We start from the raw sequence: 26,123 nt of genomic DNA, 5'->3' as shown, positions 1-26,123 counted from the left end.
ACTCCTGAATTAATTTCTTAGTTTCTTATTATTTTTGTTTCTCTGTCTCATCCACCTGTAATATTGTTAACATCCTTAGTTATAAATGCAAATGTTGTAACAAACACACTTGTTTACAGTGTTTCATGACATTTCCTCATCCACAGAATAAACTGTGAACTCTTCTATCTGGCTTCCATGGCCCATCAGAGTGCAGACCATGGTATCTCTGTGACCTCCCTTCCCACACTGATCACACTGACATTCTCATCATTTCCTTAAAATGTCATTCTTGCTGTTGGTTACATGTAGTTGTCCGCACACTTGCCTAGAAGGTTTTTTTTTCCCCCTGTAATTGATGATTACTCCATATTTTTCTTTTCTTTTCTTTCTTTTTTTTTTTTTTTTTGTTACTGGAGATCGAACTTATGACCTCGTGCTTGCCAGGGAGGCACTTTTTTTTTTTTTTTATAAAACTGTCTGTTTTGTGATTCCTTGTGGTAGCTGGTAGCCAGGTTTTACTATTTTCATGTCACAGTTTATTGTAATTTTTTATATGTCTCTTTTGAATAGGTTTGTGGTTCTTCAGAGGTGAGAGCTCTTTATCTTGCACAGTCAAACCTGTTAGGTCATCTCCTGTCTTAGATATGGCAGGGGCATTGAGTTAGTGTCTGTACATAGTTTGTATGGAAACCAAGCTCAGGAACCATTCTGCTTCATTTGTGGGTGAGCACTGTCATAGGCCAGGGTTGTCATAAGGAAGCATTTGTATCTCTTTTCCACAGTAACTACCTCTCAGTGGCATAACGGAACAAATGGAAACAAAAATGGTAATTCCTTCATTTTCTCCCTGCTCAGCACTGGGGTTTATGTGCTGTGCCCAGGTTTTTTTTTACCATTTCCTTTTGATTTGACATTTCTTGACAAACAGCATTGCTTTCTGTCTCAAAGCAATCACCTCTCTCAGTTGCTTTTCTCAGGGGCTCAAAGATTTGGATGAACAGTTGGAAATTAACAATCTCAAAGAGTTCTTATCTCTAGTTTAAAAAAATAAAGATTTAGATAATGAAAACAGAAAGACATACCGTATCAAATTTACTAGCAACAAGGGCATTTTGCTCTTTCTCAGTGTCAGAGAATCTGTTCTTTTTCCCATAGATTTATAGCTTAGGATTCAGCATTGCAGTCATCCTGCTACTGCTGGTGCTTTTCTGCTTAGTGAAGCCCACAAGTTATCTTTTGGGATCCCTGCCCTCATGACATCTTTTGTTTCTTTTCACATACAGGGCATCAGAGATCCATCACCATCTCCAAATGCATGAAGTTGTATTTGTAGCAAGATTCTAATTACCAAAGTTGCCCACAGTAGTGTGGGTTATGTTTAAAGAAATAGAAATAGTGTTGCCTTGTTTCTGTCCCCTAAGAAGTCTAGTCAGTAACTATATACTGTAGAATTTATCAGTACATTTCATTCCTTTAACAGATGTGGTGTGAATATACCATGGGGCAGTGCCTGTTGAGTAGCAGAAAGAGAGAGTACTTTTGGTGGGTGTGTGTTGGGAGGTATTAAGGATGGCTTCATAGGAGTGGTGACTTCTGAGTAGAGTTGTCGAGAGAAGGGAGAGTTCAGAAGGTGAACAAAAAGGAAGATGGAGTTTCAGATGCAAGACCAGCATGAGCAAAGACAAGGAGGTGTCACACGGCAGGTGGACTTCGGCTCTGTGCCTAGGGACTGCCAGGATCCTTCACCGGGTTTCCTATGAGTGGCTTGCTTATTCTTCTATTATCTATTCACTGAATCTTTGAGTCTAATCTACGGACCTTGGAGAATTTTCTTCTGGAAAGTGCCCTGTGTTACACAATCTTGTAGAGGTTTTGCTTTGTCCTTCTGTAAAATTAAGAAACATAGGACTCTCCACTTGAGAGCTCCTGGTGCCACCCCGTGAGTCGAAGAGGGGGGTGTGGAGGGTGAGGCTATCTTCCATTTCTGAGTTCTGTTGTCCTTCCTGTAGGGAAGCTGTGCCAGTGGATTGATGCCTGCCTGTCTCAACCATGTGCAAATGGAAGTACCTGTACCACTGTGGCCAACCAGTTTTCCTGCAAATGTCTCGCCGGCTTCACAGGGCAGAAGTGTGAGACTGATGTCAATGAGTGTGACATTCCGGGACAGTGTCAGAATGGTGGCACCTGCCTCAACCTGCCTGGTTCCTACCAGTGCCAGTGCTCCCAGGGCTTCACAGGCCAGCACTGTGACAACCCCTATGTGCCCTGTGCGCCCTCCCCCTGTGTCAATGGAGGCACTTGCCGGCAGACGGGTGACTTTACTTTCGAGTGTAGCTGCCTTCCAGGTAAGGAGTTCTCTAGTATCCTGGGATTGGGGACAAGCCAGTCACGGGAGAAGGGTGGATGGTAGTGAGTATAGCTCAGTTGGTCCTTTAGGAAGTACACTAAAAAGGGGAAAAGGGGAGTAAGGATTGTGCATAGGGTGGGTTGCTGGTAAGGGAGGAGTTTTATGGGTCCACTGAGCTTCATTATCTGAGCAGGAGGTTATTTAACATGTCAAGGTTTATGATGATGAGTGGCTAGGAAATTGTTTATTGTTCCTTTTGGAGAAACAGAGAGAAATCAGAGAGATAAAGCTCTGGGAAAGGGACAGGGAAATCTGGAATGGAGAAGAACAGTGTGAGAATTAGACATTGGTCAATATATATGTATGATTAATAAAGTGCTTTAAGCTAATTGACTCTAAGCAGTCATTCAGCTTTTCCATATGCTTTTGCCTCTGAGGGATTAACTCATTGTTTTCCTATCCACTTAAATATTTAAATGAATCCATCCATCTTTTTTTTTTTTTTTGAGACAGGATTTCACTGTGTAGTTCAGGTTGGCCTGTAAGCTTACTGTGTAGCCCAAGCTGGCTTCAAACTCATGATCTTCCTGAGTCAGCCTCAGAACTGCGATTACAGGTGCTCACCACCATGCCCAACTCTTATTGACCCTTTTGTGATTTTTTTCCCCTGGGGTACTGGCCTTTAGAATCCTCTCCCATGTATCTTTGGTGACTTTGGGGTAACACTTCCCTGAATAGGAGCAGGAGAGTTTGGAAACTGGAAAGGAAGGAGTCCACTGTTAGTGGCACTTTTTGCTGACCCTTGGTAGACAAAGTGTGTGAGACTAAGCATGACACAGTGCTTTGTCATGGTCTTGGCTGTTCCCCGGAGTACACCCGAAACCTAGGATAGCTGTAGGCAGAGGGCGGTGGCTGGGACCTCAGTGCCTGGTTTTTCGTGGTGGGGAGGAGCAAGACTTGCCAGTTCACTTCACTCCCTATAAAAATGAGGGGGAGGCTGAAAACCAAGAACTTTGATTGGGAACAGAGCACAAACAGCTGGAGCAAATGAATTACTAAGCAACAAGAATCTTGTTTTTATACAAATATCCTTAGTACAGAAACAAAAGAAGGAAAACTGTGTGTGTGTGTGTGTGTGTGTGTGTGTGTGTGTGTGTGTGTGTGTAGATAATATGCCAAATAGACATAATTACCTTACAGAGAGGTTGTTCTAGCCACTCTTTTGGAATGGGAATTTTACATTCTGCTGTTATAGATGGGATTCACATATAACAGGTTTGTGTTTATCTTCTGGAGATTAAAGGTTATAGGTTGGTCCTTAGTAAAAATAAACAATTGATAATTTATTCACTTTATTTTGTAAAAGTGTATGAACTGTCATGTTCTAGATACTGTGTTATGTGATTGTGGTATAACAGTGGAACACACTGTTAATAATCTAAATAAAAACTATCATTTAACTATACCACAGGAACATGCTACTAATTATATTGCTTTTAGTTTCACTTTCAATAAAGAATAGATAATGCTATTAATCAGGGTGCTAAATGTTTATTAACATAATACTACTATTATGTGCATTACTTTGCAGAAGGAATAACTAAAAGATACCTTTTTCTTCTTGAGTTTATTTGCTTTTAGGGTTGAAGACAGAAATAGACTATGAACAGTCTAATTTTGTAAATATTTTAGTATCACTAACATCCTAGTGGTCTGATGCTGTACTGGTGTAAGGGGCTAGTAATTGAGGTTACTGTGATTTATAATTGAAGGCTATATGCCATTTACAGTTTTAAGAAAGTTACTTTTAATAGTTGCCTAGAACCAGAGGTTAATTTGGCAGCAAGATATTGACGGGAAGTTAGAGAAGTCAATAAAGGAAGTCTTTAGCTGGGAGAGAGTGATTATTCACTCTCATTGTTTCTGCATTATTATCCATTAGCCACGATAAGAACCTCAGGGAATTCTGAGAGTGTATCCAGGAAGGATCTGTCAAATGAGAATAGTATCCTCTCTTTGAGAAAGGAAATAACCAGGGATTCCACAGCCAAGAGGCTGCCAGGGATAGTAGGAGATAGTAAGATTTTGGCTCTTATGCTCTTGTGTAAAGCAAGACAGTATTTATTTAGTGTGTGTGTGTGTGTGTGTGTGTGTGTGTGTGTGTGTGTGTGTTGGAGATGGTGAGGAGTGCTAGATTGGGAAATAGAAAACTTTAATGCCTTTTATGAGCCAGGTACTGCCACATATTACTATAGGTTTAGTACACAAAATCCTTGAGGATAGGTCTGATTTTTTTTTTTTTTTTTAGTTTTCTCAGATGATGTAAATGAAGTTCTGTGTTGCATTTGAGTTTCCCTAAGATGCACAGCTGATATGTGGACAGTCTGGGCCCTGGAAGCCTCAACTTCATGAATCTTCCTGCATTTCACTACACTACTCAGCTTCTTTGAGGCACTTTGAAGATGTGTGACTTTTTGTTAAATGTTGTTTGGTTACAAAATATATATGCTTATATTTTCAAAAAAATAAGATAGTCCTATTAATAACCAAGTAGTCTCCCCCTCCATTCCTTTCCCTCTCTATTTATAGAATTTAAGATATTTAAACATAGTTAAGTAATCTAAAACAAATGACCTTAGCTTGAGCACATGTAATTCCAAGGGGGGTCAGAATACTAAAGTCTGCTGCAACACTGTGAATAAATATGTATTTACACAGTTTATAGGATTTGTATTCTTTGTGCTATGTACCAGGGGAAGTTTTAAAGTGTTTACTTGGTTTCCACATAAGGAAATAGTGCCTGAAAATTTTCTTTTAAAAGTCCGTTAGGTAATGCAGTGCCTTTTTCTTGCTGTTCCCTTAATTGTTCTCCACACTACTTAAAGTAATAATCACCCTCTCTATGTGAATAACAACCTTATTTGAAGAGAATTATTATTTCACATCTAAAAATCAGGAAGCCAAATCAGCAGGAGGTAAAGCAGCTTGTCAAGATATTTGTAACTCTAGAATGGCTGCTTCTTATCACATTTCAGGTCGCTTCACATCAAATTGAGGCATAGCCTGACCACCCTATTTAAACTTGTAACCATCCTCCATCCCTCTTAATCACTGGTCCTGGTCTGTGTTTTGTTTTCTTTTTCTGTGGCAAGTAACTTCTTACTATATAATTCGTACTATATAATTTACTTCACTATGCCTATTGTTTATTGTCTTTCCAAATTCTACTGCCTCTGCTCTTCTCCAGAATGAAAGCTGAGATCCTTGTTTTGTTTACTTCTGTATCTCAAACACCTGAAAACAGGCTTGGTATGTATGATAGGCCCTCTGTTAACTGCCTATGTATGGTCAGAGACTGTAGCTTTACCTTTCTCATTTACTTTCTGCTGCCATGCTTCTTGGACTTAATTGGAATTCTCCATTCGTTCTTGTCCACTGTGTCTTTTCAACATTTAGAGTTAGTGATCATATTTAAAAGGTTAAGTTACAACTTTCTACAAGGGTACTGTGGTCACTATTTTAGTATTTGAGTTGCTTTTAGTATTGTAGGATTCATGGAGAAAGAATTAAAACTGCAGAAGAGAGAGAGAAAAAAAGTACCTTCAGGAAAGAATAAAATGAAATCAGGCAACCACATTCCATTGTCTACTTGGATTAGCTGCTGATAATCTAGAACTGTCGTGAACTTCTATCATAAAGTCCTGAGGAGGGCATTCAGCCAACAGTGATTTTTGCATAAGGGCAAAATAGAGCATGAACGTGAATTATTGAATCATTGAATCCCTATTTTTGGGTTAAGACCTATAAATAAGAGAGGATGGGTTGGGCTCATTTTGGTGGATATTTTAATAAATAGCACAAAACCAGAGCTATCTGGAATCTACTGGCCATCCCTTGTGAGTTCACATTTGGGTTGGGCAGTCCTCAGTGTACTTTCCCTCTTCCTTTCTCCCTCACACCTGTATTCTTTAGATTTCTGTTTTAAACTTAGCAGAATGCTATCTGATCTGTCCCTTCTTACTGAAGAAGGCTTTCCCTTTTCAGCCACCTCTGCACTAGTTATTTCTCACATCTCTGAATATTAAAGTTTGCACACATTTTATGGCTTTTATATCTGTCGTTTTCTGTTGCTCCTGGGTTTAAGAACTATTAGAATGAAATCCTTTTGCATTTTTGTACTCAGGAGTATGTGATGCTTTCCTGGGTATTATAGTAATCATGCTTTGACTTACTTGGGGGAGGGGAGTAGCCCTGTAACTTTTTGGTTTTGTCCAGTTCCGGATACTCTCATTTTTTCATCTCTGTTCATGGAAGCTGTTCCTGAAGACTTTCAGCCTGGCTCAGAACATCCTGCTTCTGTCATCTCCACTTCCATTTCTCCTCTCTTCTCCACTCCTTTCCACCCTTACACCTCCTAGGGCCTGAAACTGGGAAAGACATGCATACTCTCTTGAGAAGTGTTGCTCTCTGTGTGGGATGACAAGTTCAAAAGACTTTTCTGCTCCCTATTCTCATTGCCATCATTAATCACCACAGTGGCCTGTGGATCTATAACAGCCCAGTCTTAAAATGTTCCTTCTAAGTTTAATTTCTCTTCTTATGGCCTTTTAAGGATGTGGCTTGGCTTTGGGCAGTAGACTCCTTTTAGTGTGGCCCATGTGAGTTCTTCCGTGACTCTGCTACAGCCATCCCACCCACGAGTCTGCAGGCTTGTCTGCTTCCCTTTCCTCCAAAACTGAAAAAATATTCTTAAGAAGGGACTGCACTGTAACTTATAGCATCCTTCTGCATTTGGGTAGACTTTTTCTTTAAAGAATGTTAGCTTTTTCCAAAAAGGACTCCATTAATCTATTTTTAAAGCATAAATCCTGTCTGAACTTTGGAGGAGAAACAGTTTGGCTTGAGGTTTCTCTGACATGAGTACTTTTGACCTAAAATCAGTTTTTCAAACTTGAGTTTTGAAAGAAAACTCTGGGGTCTTAGAAAACATACTAAAACTGGGTAAAACTTCTGGTTCAGTACTGATTCTTGCCTACTGGCCATGTGATTGAGGGCATGTCAGCTATGTGACCTTCAACTTCTTCATCTCTAACATAATGGGATTAGAATAGATAATCTAATGGGTGCTGTAATCCCATTGATACATAACAGTATTAGCTGATATGTTTTAATTGCTTTTCTCCTGAAATAACCACTTAGAGATATAATTTGCACTTGTATACAAATCAGTGATTTAATATATTCACAGATATGTGTAGCCATCACTTGAGTCAACTTTAGAATGCTCCAAAAGAAATCCTTGTATACATTTTCAGTTGCTACCCATTGTTTCTTAATTTCTTCTCTGCTCTTGGTGATTATTAATCTACTTTCTGTCTGTATTTACCTATCCTGGGCATCTTATAAATGGAAATAGCAGTATGTAGTCCGTTGAGGTTGGTTCCGTTTACTCAATGTAGTTTTTAAACTTCATCCATGTTGTAGCATATATCAGTACAGTGCTTTATTCCTCTTCATGACAGGAAAATATTTACTTGTGTAGATTTGACATTTTATTTACTCATCAGGGATTAACATTTTGGCAATTACAAGTAATGTTTTTATGAATATTCTTGTTTAAGTTTTGTATGAATGTGGGTTTTTATTTTTCTTGGTGTATACCTAGCGGTGGAATTGCTGAGTCATATAGTAAATCTGTTTAACTTTACAGTAATTGCTGGACTTAGACTACATGTATTCTAAAGTGGCAGCATTTTTTACATTCTAGCCAGCAGGCTCTGAGGCTTCCAGTTTCTCTTCTCTTCTCTTCTCTTCTCTTCTCTTCTCTTCTCTTCTTTTCTCTTCTCTTCTCTTCTCTTCTCCTTCCCTCCCTCCCTCCTTCCCTCCCTCCCTCAATTTAAGAGAAAAACAGACACCGAAAAAAATAAAAAGCAAAAGGGACAAACAAACAACAATAAATCCAATACAATAACAGTATAGGTTTACAAAACAAGATGATAGAAATCTGACAGTGGTTGTAATATTGCATATTGCTACCTTCAGAAGGGTTGCTTAGATTAACAGATGTAGACATGTGAAATTGTTGTAATCATATGAGTATTAGCTGTTCTTTTCCAATAGCTAATACAATTAGTAGCGTAGTCATTTTAGCTACCTCAGTGTGTGTCTTTTTTATTCTAGCAGTCCTAATGGATGTGAAGTGGTATCATCAGGTTTGATTTGTGTTTCTCTGATGCCTCATGAAGTTGAAACTCTTGTATTTAATGTTCATTTTATGTATCTTCTTGGGAGACCATGTCTTTAGATCCTTTGACTGGGTTATTTTTTTAATAAGCTGTGAGAATTTTTTAAATTGTAGATATACATCTCTTATCAGGTGTATGCTTTGCCAGTATTTTTTTTTTTTCATTTTTTGGATTGTCCTTTTTACTCCCTTGGTGGTATTCTTTGAAGCCTAAATGTTTTTAATTTGATGAAATCCAGTTTATCTACTTTTTTATTTTGCTACTTTTGACTGTATTTAAGAATGCTTTACTTAACAGAAGTTACAAAGATACAATCTTTTTCTTTTTGTTTTAATAAATAGTTTTGTAAGTTAGCTCTTCCATTTAGGTCTGTGATACATTTTGAGATAATTTTTATGTATGAGGAGGGGGTTCAACTTTATTCTTTTATATGTGGATTTTTATATCTGACTCGCTTAATCTTTCAGTAATTCTTCTAGCTAGATCCTGTTCATCTTTCGAGGAAGAAAGATAGTGTAAACTTTGTGCCAGGGTTCACTCAGATACTGTGTGCCAGGGCTGGGAGTTGTGCCTCAGCAGTTTGGCTTCCGAGGCCATGCTTTTAACCACAAATTAGCTCTCGCTTGTCTGCCTTCTTCACCTGATGACAGTGAAGAATTACCTCGAAAATACTCATTCAGCCATATAAAATTTTATTTCTTATCTTGTGGTTATGTTTAAGTGCTTCTGCTTTCTTAATTTATCTGTGGTTGATGAATTCAGTTATTTGTAAGTCAGGGTCCTAGTTCCTATTCTTTATAACTTAGCTGCAAGGACTTTATCACTTCCCTGACACCTTAGTCAATCATGTTTAGTCTTTCTAGGGAGACAAGTTAGGGAGAAGATGACCAGCATGTTGTAGAATCTCCATCAGACTGCACAAGTTCTAGTTCTTTTCTGGAGTATCTGCATGAAGAGCACTAGACTAGGAACACTGATCTCATATTGCACTTAGTGACTGCTCTGTGTCAGAGCTGTAGCTTTGGTCTCACTTAATCATAATTATAGATGGGCGTAAGCAATTCAGCATTTTTTGGTTTAGTCCATTTGTAAGATTTTCATATGATTAAACAGCAATATTACTCATACAAATTTTAAAATCTGAACATATATTTCCTTAGTCTTTCTCAGGTTTGCTTAGTGATTCATCTGCTTGAATGGACTGAATAATAAGTAGTAGAGAAATACAGTTGTCTTCTATCAAGCTTTCAAATATTCCTGTCTTCTATGAAGTATTTCGTATCTGGGGAGTATCTTTGGCCATTCATTTTGAACTCATTTTATATAACTAACCCTGTATTCAGAGAAAACAGCCATGTTTCAGTATAGCAAACAGATGTAAGAATTCACAGTGATTTGAGGTAAGGAATGAGTAGAGCGAGGTGTGATTGCTATCTGTCCTACTCATCAGGCTGTAAATGTTATGAAAGCGGGGACTCTGCCTTTTGCTTACTGTTACCCCTAATGTCTGGTGTAAGACCTAGTAAATATTTCAAGTGAGAGCCAGTAAACTTAAGGAATATTTTTGAGGAGTCCAAATACCTAGTCATACTGTATTTTAAACAGGAGAGTATTCATTGAACATTCTCTTGGCTTAAAGCTGGTAGCCATCCATTTATTAGCGCAAGGATTTGATACAAAAAAAAAAAAAGGAAAAGAAAGGAACCAAATATAAAAAATACAGAGAACCACACTGTGGGCACTGAGGGTCAAGTCTGGTGTTTTAGTTTTGTTTTTCACAAATGAGAAAGAAGATAGGAATCAATGTTATAAATATAACATTCATTTAGAAGTGAACATAAATAATTGGAAGTATTGGGAAGTAATTAGTAATCATGACACCCCATTCTATGGTCACTTTTAATATTTGTATAATACTTTAGTCATGATGTACTTACAACAATGTAGAAAGGCAGACTGGGCAAGTGAAATCAGACTTATTTTACAAATAGGGAGGCTAACTTAGCATTTGTATTACTGTGTATTAAATGGCTTGTAGGTTGTGAGATTGGGATTTGACCTTTATCAATATTTAATATTTCAATGTTTTTACTGTGCTCTCCTCGATCCTCAATTTTGGAGACCCCTGGGCTATCTCTCTTCTACCCAAAAAGAAATTTAAAGTTAATTGGGTAATCTTCTATCTCTTCTTTCCAGTAGTCTAGTCTGGAGTTGGGGAAAGTCTAATTCTATGTTTTTTAGAACCAGTATTTATTTTTCCTAAGTAGATAATTATCTTCCCCAGGATTTTATTTTGTTGAACCATGTTGAAATACTTGTACAGTAACTATGGAGCCATGTCATTGGTGTAATGAGTCCCTTTCACTGTTGGGCTATGTTTGATGCCAGAGAATATGACTGTGGAGTTCTATACTGAGCAGTTGCTGGACTGACCTGAAGTGATGTTTTGGTGACTGTGTCCAGTGGGAGATAGTGAAACTCTTCTGTTTGAGAATTCATCATGTCCTTTTGTTATTCCTCTACCAGGTTTTGAAGGGAGCACCTGTGAGCGGAATATTGATGACTGCCCCAACCACAGGTGTCAGAATGGAGGGGTTTGTGTGGATGGTGTAAACACTTACAACTGCCGCTGCCCTCCTCAGTGGACGGGTGAGTATGTGGCCAATTCATCAGCACAGGGTGCTAATTGGCACCCAGTGGAGACTGGTATTAAAGTGGGCATTTTTTACAGATTCTCTTAAAGCTCCTTTGAGTCTAGACTGGTGTGAAATGAGTATGGATATTCATACTGGACCTTTGGGTGAGTGCAGTGCTAGCCCTGTGTGTTCTGTGTTTAACCCCAATAGACGTATTTCACAGGTATGATTGGATAACCGCTCTGAAGTCAGCACCATGTTGAGTGCTGTGATACGAGAGAAGTACATTGATTAAACTAAGGCTTATTATCTGGCAAAAGCAGCACATTAGATTATTGTAGTTGCTTAATAAACATTTTAGATCACTGTCTAATTAAGATTAAGGTTGGAAGGAAAAGAACATGCTTAAATGCTAAAATAAATTGCACACACCACAAGAGTTCCAGTTACACTTTACTGAGGGAGCCACATTTATTCTGGTTATTATTTGTTGTCATTCCCCCATAACTAGTAAAGGGTTGGGCAGTTACTTTTGACATTATTTTTTATTATCCCCCCTACATTTTTGCTTTTTCTTTCTTGTATCCTTTTTTTCACACCTTACAAAAATAGCTTTTTCTTTCTCTGACTTCTGAAGAACAGTGTTTAATTTTACAGCCTCTTAGAAGTTTCTTATGTTGTCTTAGGTTTTTCACTTATTTTTGAAAGTCAAGTGAGTTTTATATATACATTTAGTTCTAATTTTGGTTTATAGTATTTATCTGTCTCTAGAAAGTGGAAACTATTGAGCACTGGCTAAGGGATTAAGAGCTGAGCCTTTTGAGGAGACAGTGATTGATTTAATGCAGAAACCCAAGAAATACATGATTTGAGAAGGAATTGCAGCCACGGGGATGTCCTGTCTCCTGTAGAGAAGTCTGGATGCCGAGCTGCAGCTGTTCCTATCTAATGTTCTTTAGCATCTTAAACTGCTTTCCTTTATAGCTTCTAATTATTTAGAGTACCTCAATGGTGTAGATTATAAATAGAAAAAATAGAAAGGATTTACAATTTCAGGATACACAATACGATTCAGGATTTACAATACGATTTTCTTCAAGAGCCTACATTTCTGCTTTTAATCCCCGAACTATTGGTTTTGATTTTTTTCTCGAGGGGTTTTCCTAGTTTTGACTTTGCTTAGAGTTTTTCTTGTGGTGTCCTGGTCCTAGGACTTTACTCCTAACTCTGTATGCCTTCTACCACACTCTCCCTTCTTCTGTCTCTCTTATTTTTCTCTCCCATTTCTGTGGAGGATTTTTCAGAGACCATTTTTTTTTTCCAGTTTAAAAAACTGTAAAGTTACTTTGGTGGCAGATAGTTACTCGGAGATCTGAATTTTTTTCTCTTTTTAATGATACTTCCAGAGGCATTAGATAGGTTGAGATACTTGTCAGGAACTTGACTTTATTCTAACCTCCTGTTGCCCTATAGGGAAGAGTGACTGTGTGGTACTAAGACTTCTGATGCCAGTGAAGATTAAATGGTATTTGATTTCATTGCTGATTTTTCTTTGATACCACATTTGGTTTCCTGCTTTGATATTAATTAGGGAGGTCAGATCTTGGGGAAAACTTTCCCAGTGACATGATATTTTATTCACATTTCATACCCCAGGATATTGATAGTATGTACCTCTTTTCTATCCAACTCCTTGTAAGATGTTTTTTTCTTGGTGTATTTCATGTCTCAAAAGGGTGGCAGAGGCAGTGAATGGTTAAGTTCCATGTAGTGGTTTTTATTTCTTTCCATCTGCTGGCTATCCTTCAGAGTGACCCTCAGTCTTTGGTTTCCCACCACAAGTTTCCTTCCCCTTTTTCTTTGCTTTCCAGTGACAAGACTTGTTTTTGCCCTCCCCTCCCCTCATCAACAGATGAAATCCAAGATCCTTGCTCTGTTCTGAAGCCCTTTCAGCCTCAGCTCTTTCTCCTGTAGTCTCCTCTTGCATCCAACAGTAAGAGCTGCTCTTAGCTGTGTTTCTGCTGCTCGTTCACATCCGATGTCTCCATTCGCACATTCCTTTTCTCTAGATTCCTCTTTTTCTCTCCCTGTTTACCTCAGTGTTTTTCTCCCACCTGACTCTGATCAGGTAGTTACCTCCTCCAGGAAGCCTTTGCTGAGCTCAGCTAAGTGTTCTGCTGAGCAGCATTTCCTGCATTTATAATGATATTATCAGATGCTTCTGTGCTGGAGGGACCCGAGTTATGGGGTAGTGGAATTGGTGATGAGGTGTGTTGCAGCACTCTTTATAGACCCATGAAAACAGTTTCCTATCACACTCTGCCCCCATTCTAAAGTGAGAAATAGACATTTGTATGATAAGGTTCCTATTTCTATGGAAATAGAGTTCTGAGTTGAGATTAGTACTTTCTGTTTTATATAAATTATAGACATGAATAGGTCTGGGTATAAGAATTAAATAACTTTTATTAGTTACCAAACTGTGCTTAATTGCACTGTTTTATTTTGTGTAATGTTTGCGATAACTGTATCAGGAGTAGAATTTATTAAAATATCCATTCTATAGATGCTGATGCATATTCAAAGTGGTTAAGTAATTTGCTCAAGACAAATAGTGTGATTAGTTTTGTATTTGAATGTAGGCTTCTTGAGTTCCAAATCTGTGCTCAAATCTGTAGTCTTTTTCTATATCAAATTGATTCTTTTTTATTTTTGAGTACTTTCCTAATCTGTTGAAAGTTTAATTGATATTATGCTTGGATTTGGTGATTTACTCTTTCTATTTTTCCCCATTTAGGAATTTAGCTGGTTATTTTGAGGTTAAAAGTTCACATAATGTGAATGTTTTATATTAAGTTCAGTATTTTTTTCACTATACCTAAGAGCCATGTTTCCATTTTGTTCAGAATTCTCTTTGCAATTTCCAGCTGTAGAGTTGAAGCATGAACTGTTTGGTTTGGCTTTTGACAAAATAGAAAAGGAGGGGTTGTACTATGCTAGTCGGAAAGGAAATGAAGTTGCTAGCTATTTGAAAAAGAATAAATGAGATTATATGGCTGAAAAAAAGCATTAATTTTAAGTAAATGGAAATGTGGGAGTTTGCTATATTTTTAATGAGTAGATAGTTTTATTTTAGTGGATACATACATCTAAAAAGCTTGGTCTTTTAGGTAAGCTCTAGACTTCCAGATGAGTGGAACTTTTCCCAGCTCTAATGATAGTTTGACTTTTGAGGCAAATAAATTTCTTGTTTTCAGAAGGCTTTATTTACTGTATATGAAACTGATGTCTTACTGTCTTGAAGTCTCTTGAGAATCAGTGGTCAATAGAATGTTTTTTGATTTTTTTTTTTTTCTTATTCAGCAACCAACAGTCATGCTAAACAATGTAGTTACATCTTGCTGTTGAATTTCTTAAGTGTGATGCTCTGTAACTATGAAATACCTGATTTTGAAGACTTAATATGAAAAAAAATACAATATCTTGAGAACGGTTAAGTATTGATTAGATGCTAAGGTTGTTTTAGGTAACACTGACCTAAATGAAATATATTAAAATTAATTTTATACATACTTTTTGATTTCTTCAGTGGCCATTGGAAAATTCAGAATTATGTCTGTTTCCTTATGTTTCTTTTGGTTAGCACACTTTAGATGCAAAGATGTTTCTTCTGTATACCATTGCTGCTACCTCATGAGAACATCATGTGGTAGAGGGGTGAATGGCTAGCTGTATGCAGGGGAGGCCTGGTATTAGTTGCCTTTCATTAGGCAGGAAAATGTTGTCTTTGTTTTGCTGTAGCTTTCTCATCAAGTACAACCAGAACTGTGTTGTGTTTCAGTTCACCTACTATGGCTGTCTAAATAGTGTTTGTTCATGCTGGCAAAGACCACTAACTATCTGGACTGGCCTGAGCTCAGATGGAACAAATAAATTGATGTCTTGGGGGTGGGTATGGACAACTGGTTTACTCCTCCTTCATAGGAACCTTACTACAAAGATAAGTCTGAATAACTAGATGTTCTTTTAGGAAATGAAAGTACACCTAAGGGTTTAATGCCCACTGAGCACAAATGTCTTCATTATACTGCATTTGGCCTGCTGCCATCTTATCAGAGAAGTTCTGCTGTGGCAGATATACATGTAAGGAGAAATAAGTTTTAAAAGGCCCCAGAATTAGAGCAAAATAGATTAATGTTTTGTCTGCATAGGTTGTTGTGTGAATTTTCCTTTTAAAGGTTCATTTCCTTCAGAATTCAAGTTGACTCTAAGCTCAACTCACAAATTCCTCTCTGTGGCTGCTTTTGGTTTTGAGTTCACTCCTAGGGCAGATGTGATTTATTTTCCTGTGCTTATTATTAATCCAGAAATGTAATTTCAGTGTGGGCTTAGAGTAGTGCTTTGGGACATTAAGCAGAAATGAGCAATGAAACTTAGATGGATATGAGTCAAATAAAACTGACCAAATTTTCTTTCAGCTCTTCTTTATAGCATGATGAGCCTGAAGAGTTGGTTACAATCCCCACTGCTCTCAGTTACTTCGGTTCCAGTAAGAACTTCTGGCATGAATCAGTGAGTGTAGATGCCAGAGGTGGTGCATGGGCTCCTTGTGTCTGAGATTGGAGTCTATGCATGACAGTGTTTTGATGTTGAACAAGGTGTCTCTGTTCAGTCCAGCCTCTAGCTGGTGACAAGTTGTCCTCCAGAATAAACTTTTCTCACAACTACTTTGTGTGTGTGTGTGTGTGTGTGTGTGTGTGTGTGTGTGTGTGAGAGAGAGAGAGAGAGAGAGAGAGAGAGAGAGAGAGAGAGAAAGACTTTAAGGAAAAGCTTTTGATTGAGAGTGGAAATAAGTTGCGTCGTGGGTTGCAAAGATATTCTCATTTATTTTCTGCATGGGAGAATGGGAAAACGTATCTCATATTTCAGTTTGCTTGCTGTCAATTTGATTGTAAGAACTTGATAATCTGCTTTTTCTCTAGAATTCTGCCTCTATTCCAATTTCAGTTTCCTTTCAGTTGGGCAGACTGGACTGCTGGCCTGAAGCGTCTTTACCCTTGAGGTCTAAGTTTTAGTAGATGTGCTGCTGAAGCAAACACATCCCAGAGGTCCAAAAGCTGATTAGTGGTCATGTGTAGAATAGGGGTGAGTGCATTGTGGACCCCAGCTAAATGAGGAAATGAGACTGAAGGATTTTTCTGCCCCAGTGGTTCATTATCCAGTATTTAGCTTTGGCTGTATTATGGGCAGGATCCAGTTTAACCTTGTGAATTTTAAGCCTTTGTGACCTGATTGTAAGTTCAGTAACATAAATTAATCGAACAACTGTTTATCCAGTATACTGTATTAGATGTTGTAAGAGACACAAGAAAATATATTTCTTACCTTTCAAAAGGGGCAAACTCATTTGAAAGAAAAAAGTCTACAAAAACCCACAAAGAAGGTAGAAAGTATGAATGAATGAGATTTTGAAAGAAGCATATGAAAACTGATAATGATCAAAGCACTTTTTGAGCAGGGTGTGTGAATTAAAGGCAGTCTGGGCTATGTAGTGAGTTCAAAATACATAGCAAGACCCTTTTTCACAAATTATCCTCCCCAATCCCCACCAGAGTGTTTGGTTGGTTAAGAGGGGGGAGGATTAAGAAGAATGGAATTTTTTTTTGAATTTAAGTAATGAGACACTGTGGGACTAATGATAGAGGAATAGAGATGATGGTAAAATTAAGGCGACTTTTCCAAAAATAATAGCTGTATCAGCTGAGACTAGAAGTGGAGATTAGAGTCTGAGATTTTTTTTTTTTTTGTCTTTTTCCTTTTTATCGGTACCAGGGATCGAACTCACGACTGCCTGCTTGCAAGGCAAGCGCTTATGCCGCTGAACTAAATCCCCAGCCCCTAGAGTCTGAGATTTTAAGGCCACCCACTTTTTTTTGTTTGGCCTCCCATGGAAATGTATCGTTTGTTTTCTCATGTATCAAATGAGAAAAGTAGGTGATGAACTGAATTGGGAAACATGGCCACACTTAAGAAAATTGATGAGGTAGGGGTCCAAAGAAGGTAGGAAAGAATAGGGGAGTCTGAGACACCAGGGATGTAGCGTTGTCAGGTTCTTCTTGACTTAACTCTTCATGCTTGTGTTGCAGCATGTACAATACTTTATAATTCTCATGGGCTTCTATGCTCAACTCACCTAGTATTGTTACCAGCTTCTTGAGGATTAAGAATTATTTGTGACATTGCTACACATATTTTAATGAATGATGGTTATTGAATAAGTGGGAACCAGGAGACTAAAATGAGATCTCATTTTTTAATGTATGTATAACCAAGGTTTCTTTATTTATTCATCACTTGTTGTACACTAAGGTTATTTCCATTTCTTGACTACTGTAGATAGTGCTGCAGTAAACATAGGGTATCTCTTCAACATATTCATATCATTTTCTTGAATGAATACTCAATAATGGGACTGCTGGGTCACATGGTAGTTCTATTTTTAAATTTTGAAGAAACACCATACTGTTTGCCAAAATGGCTAGACTAATTTACATTCCCATAAACAGTTTGCAAGGATTCCCTTTTCTTCACATCCTTGCCAGCATATTGTTATTCTTTTTGATAATAATCATTCTCATTATGTGAGGTAATCTCATTGTGATTTTGATTTGCGTTTCCCTGGTGATTAGTGAAATTGAATATTTTTCATATGCCTGTTAACCATTTGTATTTTCTTTTGAGAAATATCTAATTAGATCTATTACCCATTTTTAATTGAGTTGTTTGTTTTGTTTCTTTTTTGCTACTCTTTGAGTTCAGCAAAATTTTGCTTCCATTCATGAACTCTGCATCAGGTGACCAACGTATCCATGACCACTTCCCCAGAATTATGGGATGAGTTACTTCTATGGACTTAGATTCTACTGTAAAATCATAATTTATTAAAATGGGAAAACCTCCTTAACCTTTTGGAAGGTAAAATAAGTAAAACTCTTAAAGTCATAGCAATAGACAAGGAATGGAATTCCAGTTATACTAGAAATAAAAGTAAGAATCAACAAATGGGAGTATATCAAATTAAAAAGCTTCTACACAACAAGGGAAACAATCAACAGGGGAAGAGACAACCTACAGAATGGGAAAAAATTTTTCCCAAGTCAGATAAAGGACTAGTATCAGAATATATAAAGAGCTCAAAAAGTGTCCCCACCAAATAAATGACCCAGTCAGAAATTGAGCAAGTGAAATGACTAGACAGTTCATAGAAGAACAAATGGCCAATAAATATGAAAAAATGTTCAGCGTCACTAGCCATTGAAGAAATGATAATTAAAACAACTTTCTTACACCAAAAAGAATAACTATTCAGGAAACCAAATAATAAAAAATGCTGGCAAGGCTGCCATGCAAAAGGAACCCTTCTATTTGTTTGTTGGGAATGTAAACTAACTTAACTGTTAGTATGTATGTTTCTCAGAGAACTAACAATTGAAATTTCATTTGACCCAGCTGTGCCCTTTTTAAGTAACCTAAAGAGCTAAAGCCATTATATTACAGCTATACATGCATATCAGTGGTTATAGCAGCACAATTCATAGTAGTTAAATCTGGGAAGCATCATATGTGTTTAGCAGACAAATGAGTAAAGAAAATGTATCTATGCATAATAGAATATTCCTTGGCTATAAAGAAGGATGGATTTGAAACATCTGTAGGACAGTGGATACACATTGAATACATAATGTTAAGTGAAACAAATCAGACACACATAACTGAATACTACATGATTTTTTAAAAATTTGAGTAATCTAGAGTATAAATAAAGAGCAAAATCAAAGATTGACAAAAGGAAGATAGAGGAGATAGATCTTTTGCATATGGGAAGAAGACCAAGGACAGAGGGAGGAGGGAGAGGATAGAGGAAGAGGAGGAAGTAAGAAGATTAAGTAAGGATGCATCATGCACACGTATTAACTAGCCACAATGAATGTGATCATCATGTGTCACAAGCAAACTAAAGAAAACAGTTTTGTTCTTCACAGTCTCTGACCCTGGCTTTATTCAAGCTGCATTGCTTTCGCGTGACATATACTCATTGCGTATGGGTCTTTTCTGCTTGCTTTTCAGCCTCTTTAATCAGAGTCTCGACTTTGTATTATTTTCAATTTCTTTGGAGCCCAAATTTGTATAGAAGTCTTGAGAGAGCACAGACTTAATTCTTTCTCGTGTTACTTTCTGGAAGTGAGTATTTTTCACAGTGTACATTCTGTTCAGTTTTGAGTAGCATGCCCTCCATGCTTTACATAGCACTATTTTTTTCCTTTTTACCTACTCTGGTTGAGTGACTCCTTGCCCATAAACAGGGAGGTTGTTCTTCGGTCCCTTCGTTCTCAGCATAGCAGCAGCAGCTTTTTCTCCCTGTGAGGTGAGGGCCTCTTTTGTGTAAACTGGTTTAGCTCAGCTTCTAAGGAAGTGGGAGGCAGCCAGAGTGTGAGCCCCCTACCAGGGGAACCAGAACTTGGCGCTGCTCTCCTCTTGGGAGAGAAGCCTTAGTGCTGGGGTCAGCTTCCTGAATGCCCAGCACTGGCCCAGCTCCCATGACTCTCCATACAGTAGATGCTGTTTGGTGCCGTTGTATCCAGGATTTGCCCCAGATGCACTGCACTCTTTTCTGTTGCTATAGTGGTGGGATTCACCAGTGCTTTAAATTGCTCTTGACCTGAAGGGGTGAGGTGAAGTTCAGCTCATTCTCCTCCCTGTAGCAGAGTGGGCTTTCTGAAACACAGATTGGATGGAGTTGTTTTTTTGCTTCATTGGATCCTCCTTGTTTTTGGATAAAGTTGCAAGGCATTGCATGTAACTCTCTCCTGCTGCATCTCTCCACTCCCCCGGCCAGCCTTGTAATTCATCCCCATGGATGCTTTTTTCATTGCCTCAAATGAGCCATGCTGTCTTCCATTCAAACCTATAAACACCACTTCCTTCTGCTTGAAATACTACCCATCCTGTTGCACTTTTTTCCACATGCTCTCTATCACACATATGTACTCTTACACAACCTTGTTCTGCCGGTATAGTTTTACTTAAAAGCTTTATTTTGTAGTTCTTCTCTGTCCTCCCTACTCCGTGCTATTAAGACAAGAGGTGTACCCTTAAATTACTTATCACCATATATTTTCCTTATTTGGCTGTAACACCACAGTCTGACAAATGGCTAATGATTATATGAAAAAAAGTTCAATATTTTTAGTCACAATGGAAATGTAAACCAAAACTACACTGAGATCGCATCTCATCCCAGTTAGAATAGCTATCATGAAAAATATGACAACAATAATTGCTGCCCAGGATGCAGGGGAAAAAGGAACTCTTCTCCACTGCTAGTGTGGATGTAAATTACGAGAGCCACTATGGAAATCAGTATGGAGGTTTCTCAAAAGACTGAAAATAGAGATGCCAGTTGATCTGGCTACGTTACACCTTGGTATATACCTGAAAGAATTAAAGCCAACCTACTATAGAGATACCTGAACAGCCATGTTTATTGTGGCACATTTCATATTAGCCAAGATATACAACTAGCCTAAGTGTCCATCAACAGATAAATGGAAAAGGAAATGTGGCATTTCTACACAGTGGGAAAACTATTTGGCCATAAAGAAAAGAATTATGTTACTTGCAGGGAAATGGATGGAACTGAAAATCATAATGTTGAGTGAAATAAGCGAGCTCAGAAAGACAAATATCATATGTTTTCACTAATACATGATATTTAGGGAAAAAAAAGAGACATGAACAGAGAGAATCTGTTAGTAAGGAGAAAGGAACCAACTTTGGTCCCAACATTTTGCATGACCTTCTGTGTTTTAACTTCAGCAGCAAAGTAGAACATTCATATGGAGAAGAGGTTTTAGAGGATAGAAGTTACAGGAATGCTTTGGATGTCTTAGAGAGAAGCCCCAGAACTCAGGAGCTTGGGTGACCGCTGTTGGAAGGATATACCAGAGACTGGATTATCTCGACTTATCCATAGAAGAGAAGGTAGCAGGGCCAGGGCAAGGGCCAGCCCAGCTCATTTTTCACGTGTTCCTTGTGTGGGGATTGTTGTTGCAACACGAGTTGACCCTTAACAGGATCATTGATGTGATAAAGGTTTTTCCCACAGACTTCACAGTTCAGAGATGACTGGGAAGGGTGAGGGCTTCTTCACAGGGCACTAAAGCACAGCAATCATTTCTTTTCTCTTTTGTTGCTGTCTTCCTCATCCTTCTTGCCAGTCACTTGTAACTCCAAGCCAGATTGATGGTTTGTTTGTGGTACCTTGAGAGAACTATAATGAGCTGTTACAGCTCATAAATGGTGTCTGTTTAATGGTCCATTGCTTACTTGACTCAAGCGTGATGCTAATGAGGCCCAGGTCATGGCTTCCATTTTGGTACAAGCCGCTCAGGTCCACTTTGTTATATTTACTGCCATAGTCTAGGCCGATAATCTCAACTCATTCAGCTGGTGGCTTTAAAACTATAGGATAGGGCAATAAAAAAGGAACATTGAAGTGATCCTACTCCTGCAAAACCAATACAGGATATTTATTCTACTAGTGATGGTTTGCTGGTGTTATCTTCATTTGTAGCACTGCTGTCTTCCTCTTCCCTATGTTTCTCAATCTTGCCTTGTCCAATGGTCAGGTCAGATTTCCTTTTCCCATGTTGAAAACTAACCTGTAGCAGTGTCACCCTACCATTCTTATAACAGGCTGTGCAAATTTGGATAAGTTACTACACATCTGGTCATCTATAAAATGTGCATCTTGGATGTGATGCTTTTTAAAGTCTGTTTACACTGACCCCAGATGTCTAGGTTAGTACCTGGCGTGTATGTCCAAGTGAATAGTTGACACAGTCTCTCTACTTACAGAGCTTATTGTAGTCTAATGGGAGAGGAGTCCTATATATAAAGTAAATACGTAGGAAAGTGCAGGTTGTGATATATGCCGGGGTATATGGGGTTGGATAGATGCAGTGATAGGGAACAGTGGGGAGATGGACGTATAGAGATCCACTGTGTTGTGAGAGGGCTGAAGGATGAGAAGTAACTAGCCATGTGAATTAGAGGGGGTGGGGAAAACATTGTATACAGAGGTACCAAGGCAGGGAAAAATGTAGTATTAGAGAAACCAACAGGAAACGATTGTGACTAGAGAAAGATGTATAAAGAAGAGGTAGGATTTGAGTATATTTACAAGGCAAATCTGATTAGCAAGAAGATTGTAGCTACAGGTGATTCTTAGTGTTTAAACTGTCAGCCAAGGATTGGGGAGTATGACCTTTCCTACGAGATTAGTCTAGAATCCTAGTGGCACTGGAGAGGGGAATTTTTAAAAAGAAGTCATTCTTATCTCTCTTGCCCATAGGAAATGGCCTTGTGAAGGCCCCCATAGCCAACTGCCATGGCCCCAATGTTAGTCAGCAGTAACCTATATTGGCTACAGGAAGAAATTACTAAGTGGGGTAATTATTACCCCCAAAACTTGCCTAATCAAGCATTGTGCAACCTGCTTTGGGAGTTTACCAGCACAGTTGTGTTGACACAGATGATGATGATGCATGCTGAGACTTGTCTGGATTGAAGATTTAGTCCTGTGGTGGGGTATGGAAACAAAACAGCTGTCCCTTTTAGCCAAATGCTTTTATTTGCTAGGTAGCTCATAACTTAATGCTTGGTCCTCCTCTCCTTGCAGGCAGAAACTCATCTGCATGTCCTCCCTCCTGTATTTTATTGTCTGTTTAGTCTTCAAACACGGTATTGACCATGTCTTCCCCCAGTCTCATTTGCATGTTAAGTCAAGTTCAGGATTCATATTCAAATTCAAATTCAAATTCTTAGACTACCTTCAACCTTTTCTTTAAAATCCTGGCCAAGGAATACACTGCACATTTTGTTATCTTCCATGTAGACCTAATCATAACTTCATTCTGTAGTGGGCCTCTTTCCTGCAGTCTAGCCTTCTGTTTTCTTGACATGCAGTGGTGGGAAAAGCCAAAAAGTCAAATGTGCAACTAATTCCCCCATGGAATCATGAAGAAAATTTCCTGTTCTGATATCTTGTAGTCCTCTGTCATTACTACTTTATATAGTGTTCTTTATCTTATGCACCATCTTGGTGTACCATACATGCCTAGGATTAGGGACATAGTCTGTAAATCTTGAGCAAAGCCAGGGTTGTATAATCAGCAGTGCTGCATAAAAAGACATCAGATGTAGAGGAAGACTGCATCAGTCAGATTGATCTGGGTTTAAATAACCGCATTCCCACTCACTGACTCTGAACTTGGGAAGATGATTTCCCTTTCTGAGCTTTTATTTTCCCCCTTCCTTTCCTCTCCTTCTCTTCATTTTTCCCTCTGCCACCTTTCCTTCTTCTTTCTTGTTTTTTCTTCCTTTCCTTTTTTTCCCTCCTTTTTAAACATAACTGAATGTGCTTTGTTTCTGCAGTACAGGAGCTCGACTGCAGAGCCTTATGCATGCTAGAGGCAAGCACCTTATATCTGGGCCACATCTCCTATGATGCTTGATTTTTTTTTTTTTTTTTTTTTTTTTGGTCCCAGGAATCAAACTGATGACCTTGCGCTTGCCAGGCAGGCTCTTATGCCACTGAGCTGTATCTCAGGCCCTGACCCTTGTTTTTTTTTTTTAATGTTAAGTGTTTACATTGTTTCTCTGCTAACGGAGCAGGGACATGAAAGCATGTATCTTACACATTCTCTTTGGAGCAAAATTGTAGCCACTCTGATTATTATTTGCAGCATTCTAAATTTTAGAATTGGTTGATAGATTTGTAATAAGGAGGAAAAAATCTGGCAAAAATGAGACTGGGAGAAGTGTCTTTGAACCTGAAGAAATAAGTGATGCATCCTGTAGACAGTATATTTTTAGATCTTGAGGTTTGGTGTCCTTAATTCATAGTGTCTAACATACACAGTTCTTCACAAACCAGTCTCATGTAAGAACAGTGAACCATAACCCAAAAGTATATTTTCATTTTGGATGGTAGTTCGCAGTTTTAATTTTTCTAGTAATCCGATCATGTGAGTCCTGATTTTGGTCTCCACCTCCTCCATCCTCTTCCCTTTCCCATACCTATGTGCACTCGGGGAAACAAAGGACATGCAGAAGTAGCTTGGTATGGTCAGGTTCACATCGCAGGTCTTTGTTCAGAATTTTTGCATAAGGAAATCCAGCACTTACTGCCTCACAGGGCAAGTTAATCTGCAGCTCTGATCCTGTTTCTGGAGCTACAGACGAGGGTGTGTGTGTGTGTGTGTGTGTGTGTGTGTGTGTGTGTGAGAGAGAGAGAGAGAGAGAGAGAGAGAGAGAGAGAGAGAGAGAGAGCACGAGCCAGCCCCACGTAAAATGCTGTTTCATGGTAGGCCTACTTACTTATTTAATTAGTTTATTTTACAGTATTATTTCTTTGGGTATTATAATACATAAAAAAATGGATGTGAAATACTTTTAAAGATATAGTGCCTTGTACTCTGATTATCATAGAACCTCAGTAAAGAAAAATAACAGCTAACTCTCAGTCTCATTCTGTAAACCTGTATGTTTCAGAGGCAGCACAGATATTTAAGTTAGTATAAGTACATATAGTTGACGAGACTCAACAATTTCTGGGTTACAACAGCTCTTCACCCACTTGTTGATCATGTTTATTTCTCAATCCCATCTGTATCCTAATAACACAGCTGTCACTACTTTGAAGTAGCATTTTGCTAGAAGAGCAAAGCTTTCTATAATAAATGACATCATCTGCCCTGGGGGAGATGACCGCTGTTGAGTTCATACCCTTCTTCCCTCCATCTGCTCCCCCTCTCTCCTTCACTCCCTTCCTTTTCTCTCCCTTTTTACCTCATTCATTCATTTACTCTCTCCCCCTCTCACTCCTTCAGTCCTTCCCCGCTTTGCCCTCTAATTCCTTCCCTCACTCATTCACTCTCCTTTTGCCTCCCTCGTCCACTCCGTGTTAGTACTTTGAATTGCAGCTGGCAGAACCTCCTCTCAAATTATGAAAACCTTTCGCAATGACATCTCTTAGAACAACTGTGCCACAAAGTGAGCTCAGAGGCAACTGGGCTTTAGGAACAACAAGGAACAATTTATTGTCACCATGACTTTATTTTTCTCTCCGCACCCTTCGGATTTCTCTCCATATCACTTTCTTTACAAGTAAGCTGTCTCATCCTTTTGGTCCTGTGACAGTGTTCTGAGTACAGTAATTTGGGAAAGAGACAGTGATGTCTTGGATTTGGTGCCCATCCTGAATCAGTCAGCTATGGCTGAGAAGGTATGGATAAATAAGAACATGGTAATTCCTTCAAGCACGGTATGGTTAGAGTATGGAGAGGAACAGGGGAGGGTGATGACTTAACACAGAGGTTCAGAGACCTCCCAGGCCCATCCTGTCATGCTGGGAGCTGGACTTTCCTAGAGACATAAAACAAGGTCCCTAAACTGAGGTTGCTTGCATCCAAATAGTGGGGAATAGATGTTCAGCCAAATAGATATGACTGAGTGATGTTGGTTATGTAGTAGTGGAGGTACAGGTTGAATAGGAGTAAAGAATAGATACTCAGTTAGGTTAGGTGGACACAGCTAGCCTCTATCAGTAGTGATAGGTCCATGGTTTGACATGCTTAGGCCTTTTCAGATTCACAGTCAATTGACTTGTGAGATGTCCTGGGACTACAGGAATAGCCTGATATCTAGCTATAGATATTATATGCTATTATATGCTTTTTCATTCTTCATCAGACTGCTGTTTTGAATTAATTATTGAGTGTTGTTTTATTTTGAAATGGGGTCTTACTAGTTCAGGCTGGCCTTGAGCTCATTGTGTAGCACAGGCCTGCC

The 26,123-nt window shown here is 38.6% G+C and overlaps 1 protein-coding gene across 7 annotated transcripts in view; it reads left to right on the top strand.

Moving 5' to 3' along the window:
* The window catches only part of Notch2 (notch receptor 2), a 170,372-nt gene that overhangs the window by 93,502 nt on the left and 50,747 nt on the right, over window positions 1-26,123 (top strand). For all 7 annotated transcript variants that reach the window (XM_063256533.1, XM_063256525.1, XM_063256512.1 and 4 more), the window contains 2 exons: window positions 1,992-2,327; window positions 11,101-11,223. In XM_063256533.1, coding sequence (XP_063112603.1) covers window positions 1,992-2,327; window positions 11,101-11,223 — 459 coding nt within the window. The remainder of the gene's footprint in view (window positions 1-1,991; window positions 2,328-11,100; window positions 11,224-26,123) is intronic.

The sequence above is a fragment of the Cavia porcellus genome, unplaced genomic scaffold, assembly GCF_034190915.1.
Source record: "Cavia porcellus strain 051 isolate PalLab524CR breed Dunkin Hartley unplaced genomic scaffold, mCavPor4.1 scaffold_1, whole genome shotgun sequence".
Lineage (NCBI taxonomy): Eukaryota > Metazoa > Chordata > Mammalia > Rodentia > Caviidae > Cavia > Cavia porcellus.
The sequence above is the reverse complement of the archived record's forward strand: the minus strand, read 5'-3'. Positions and strand labels throughout refer to the sequence as shown.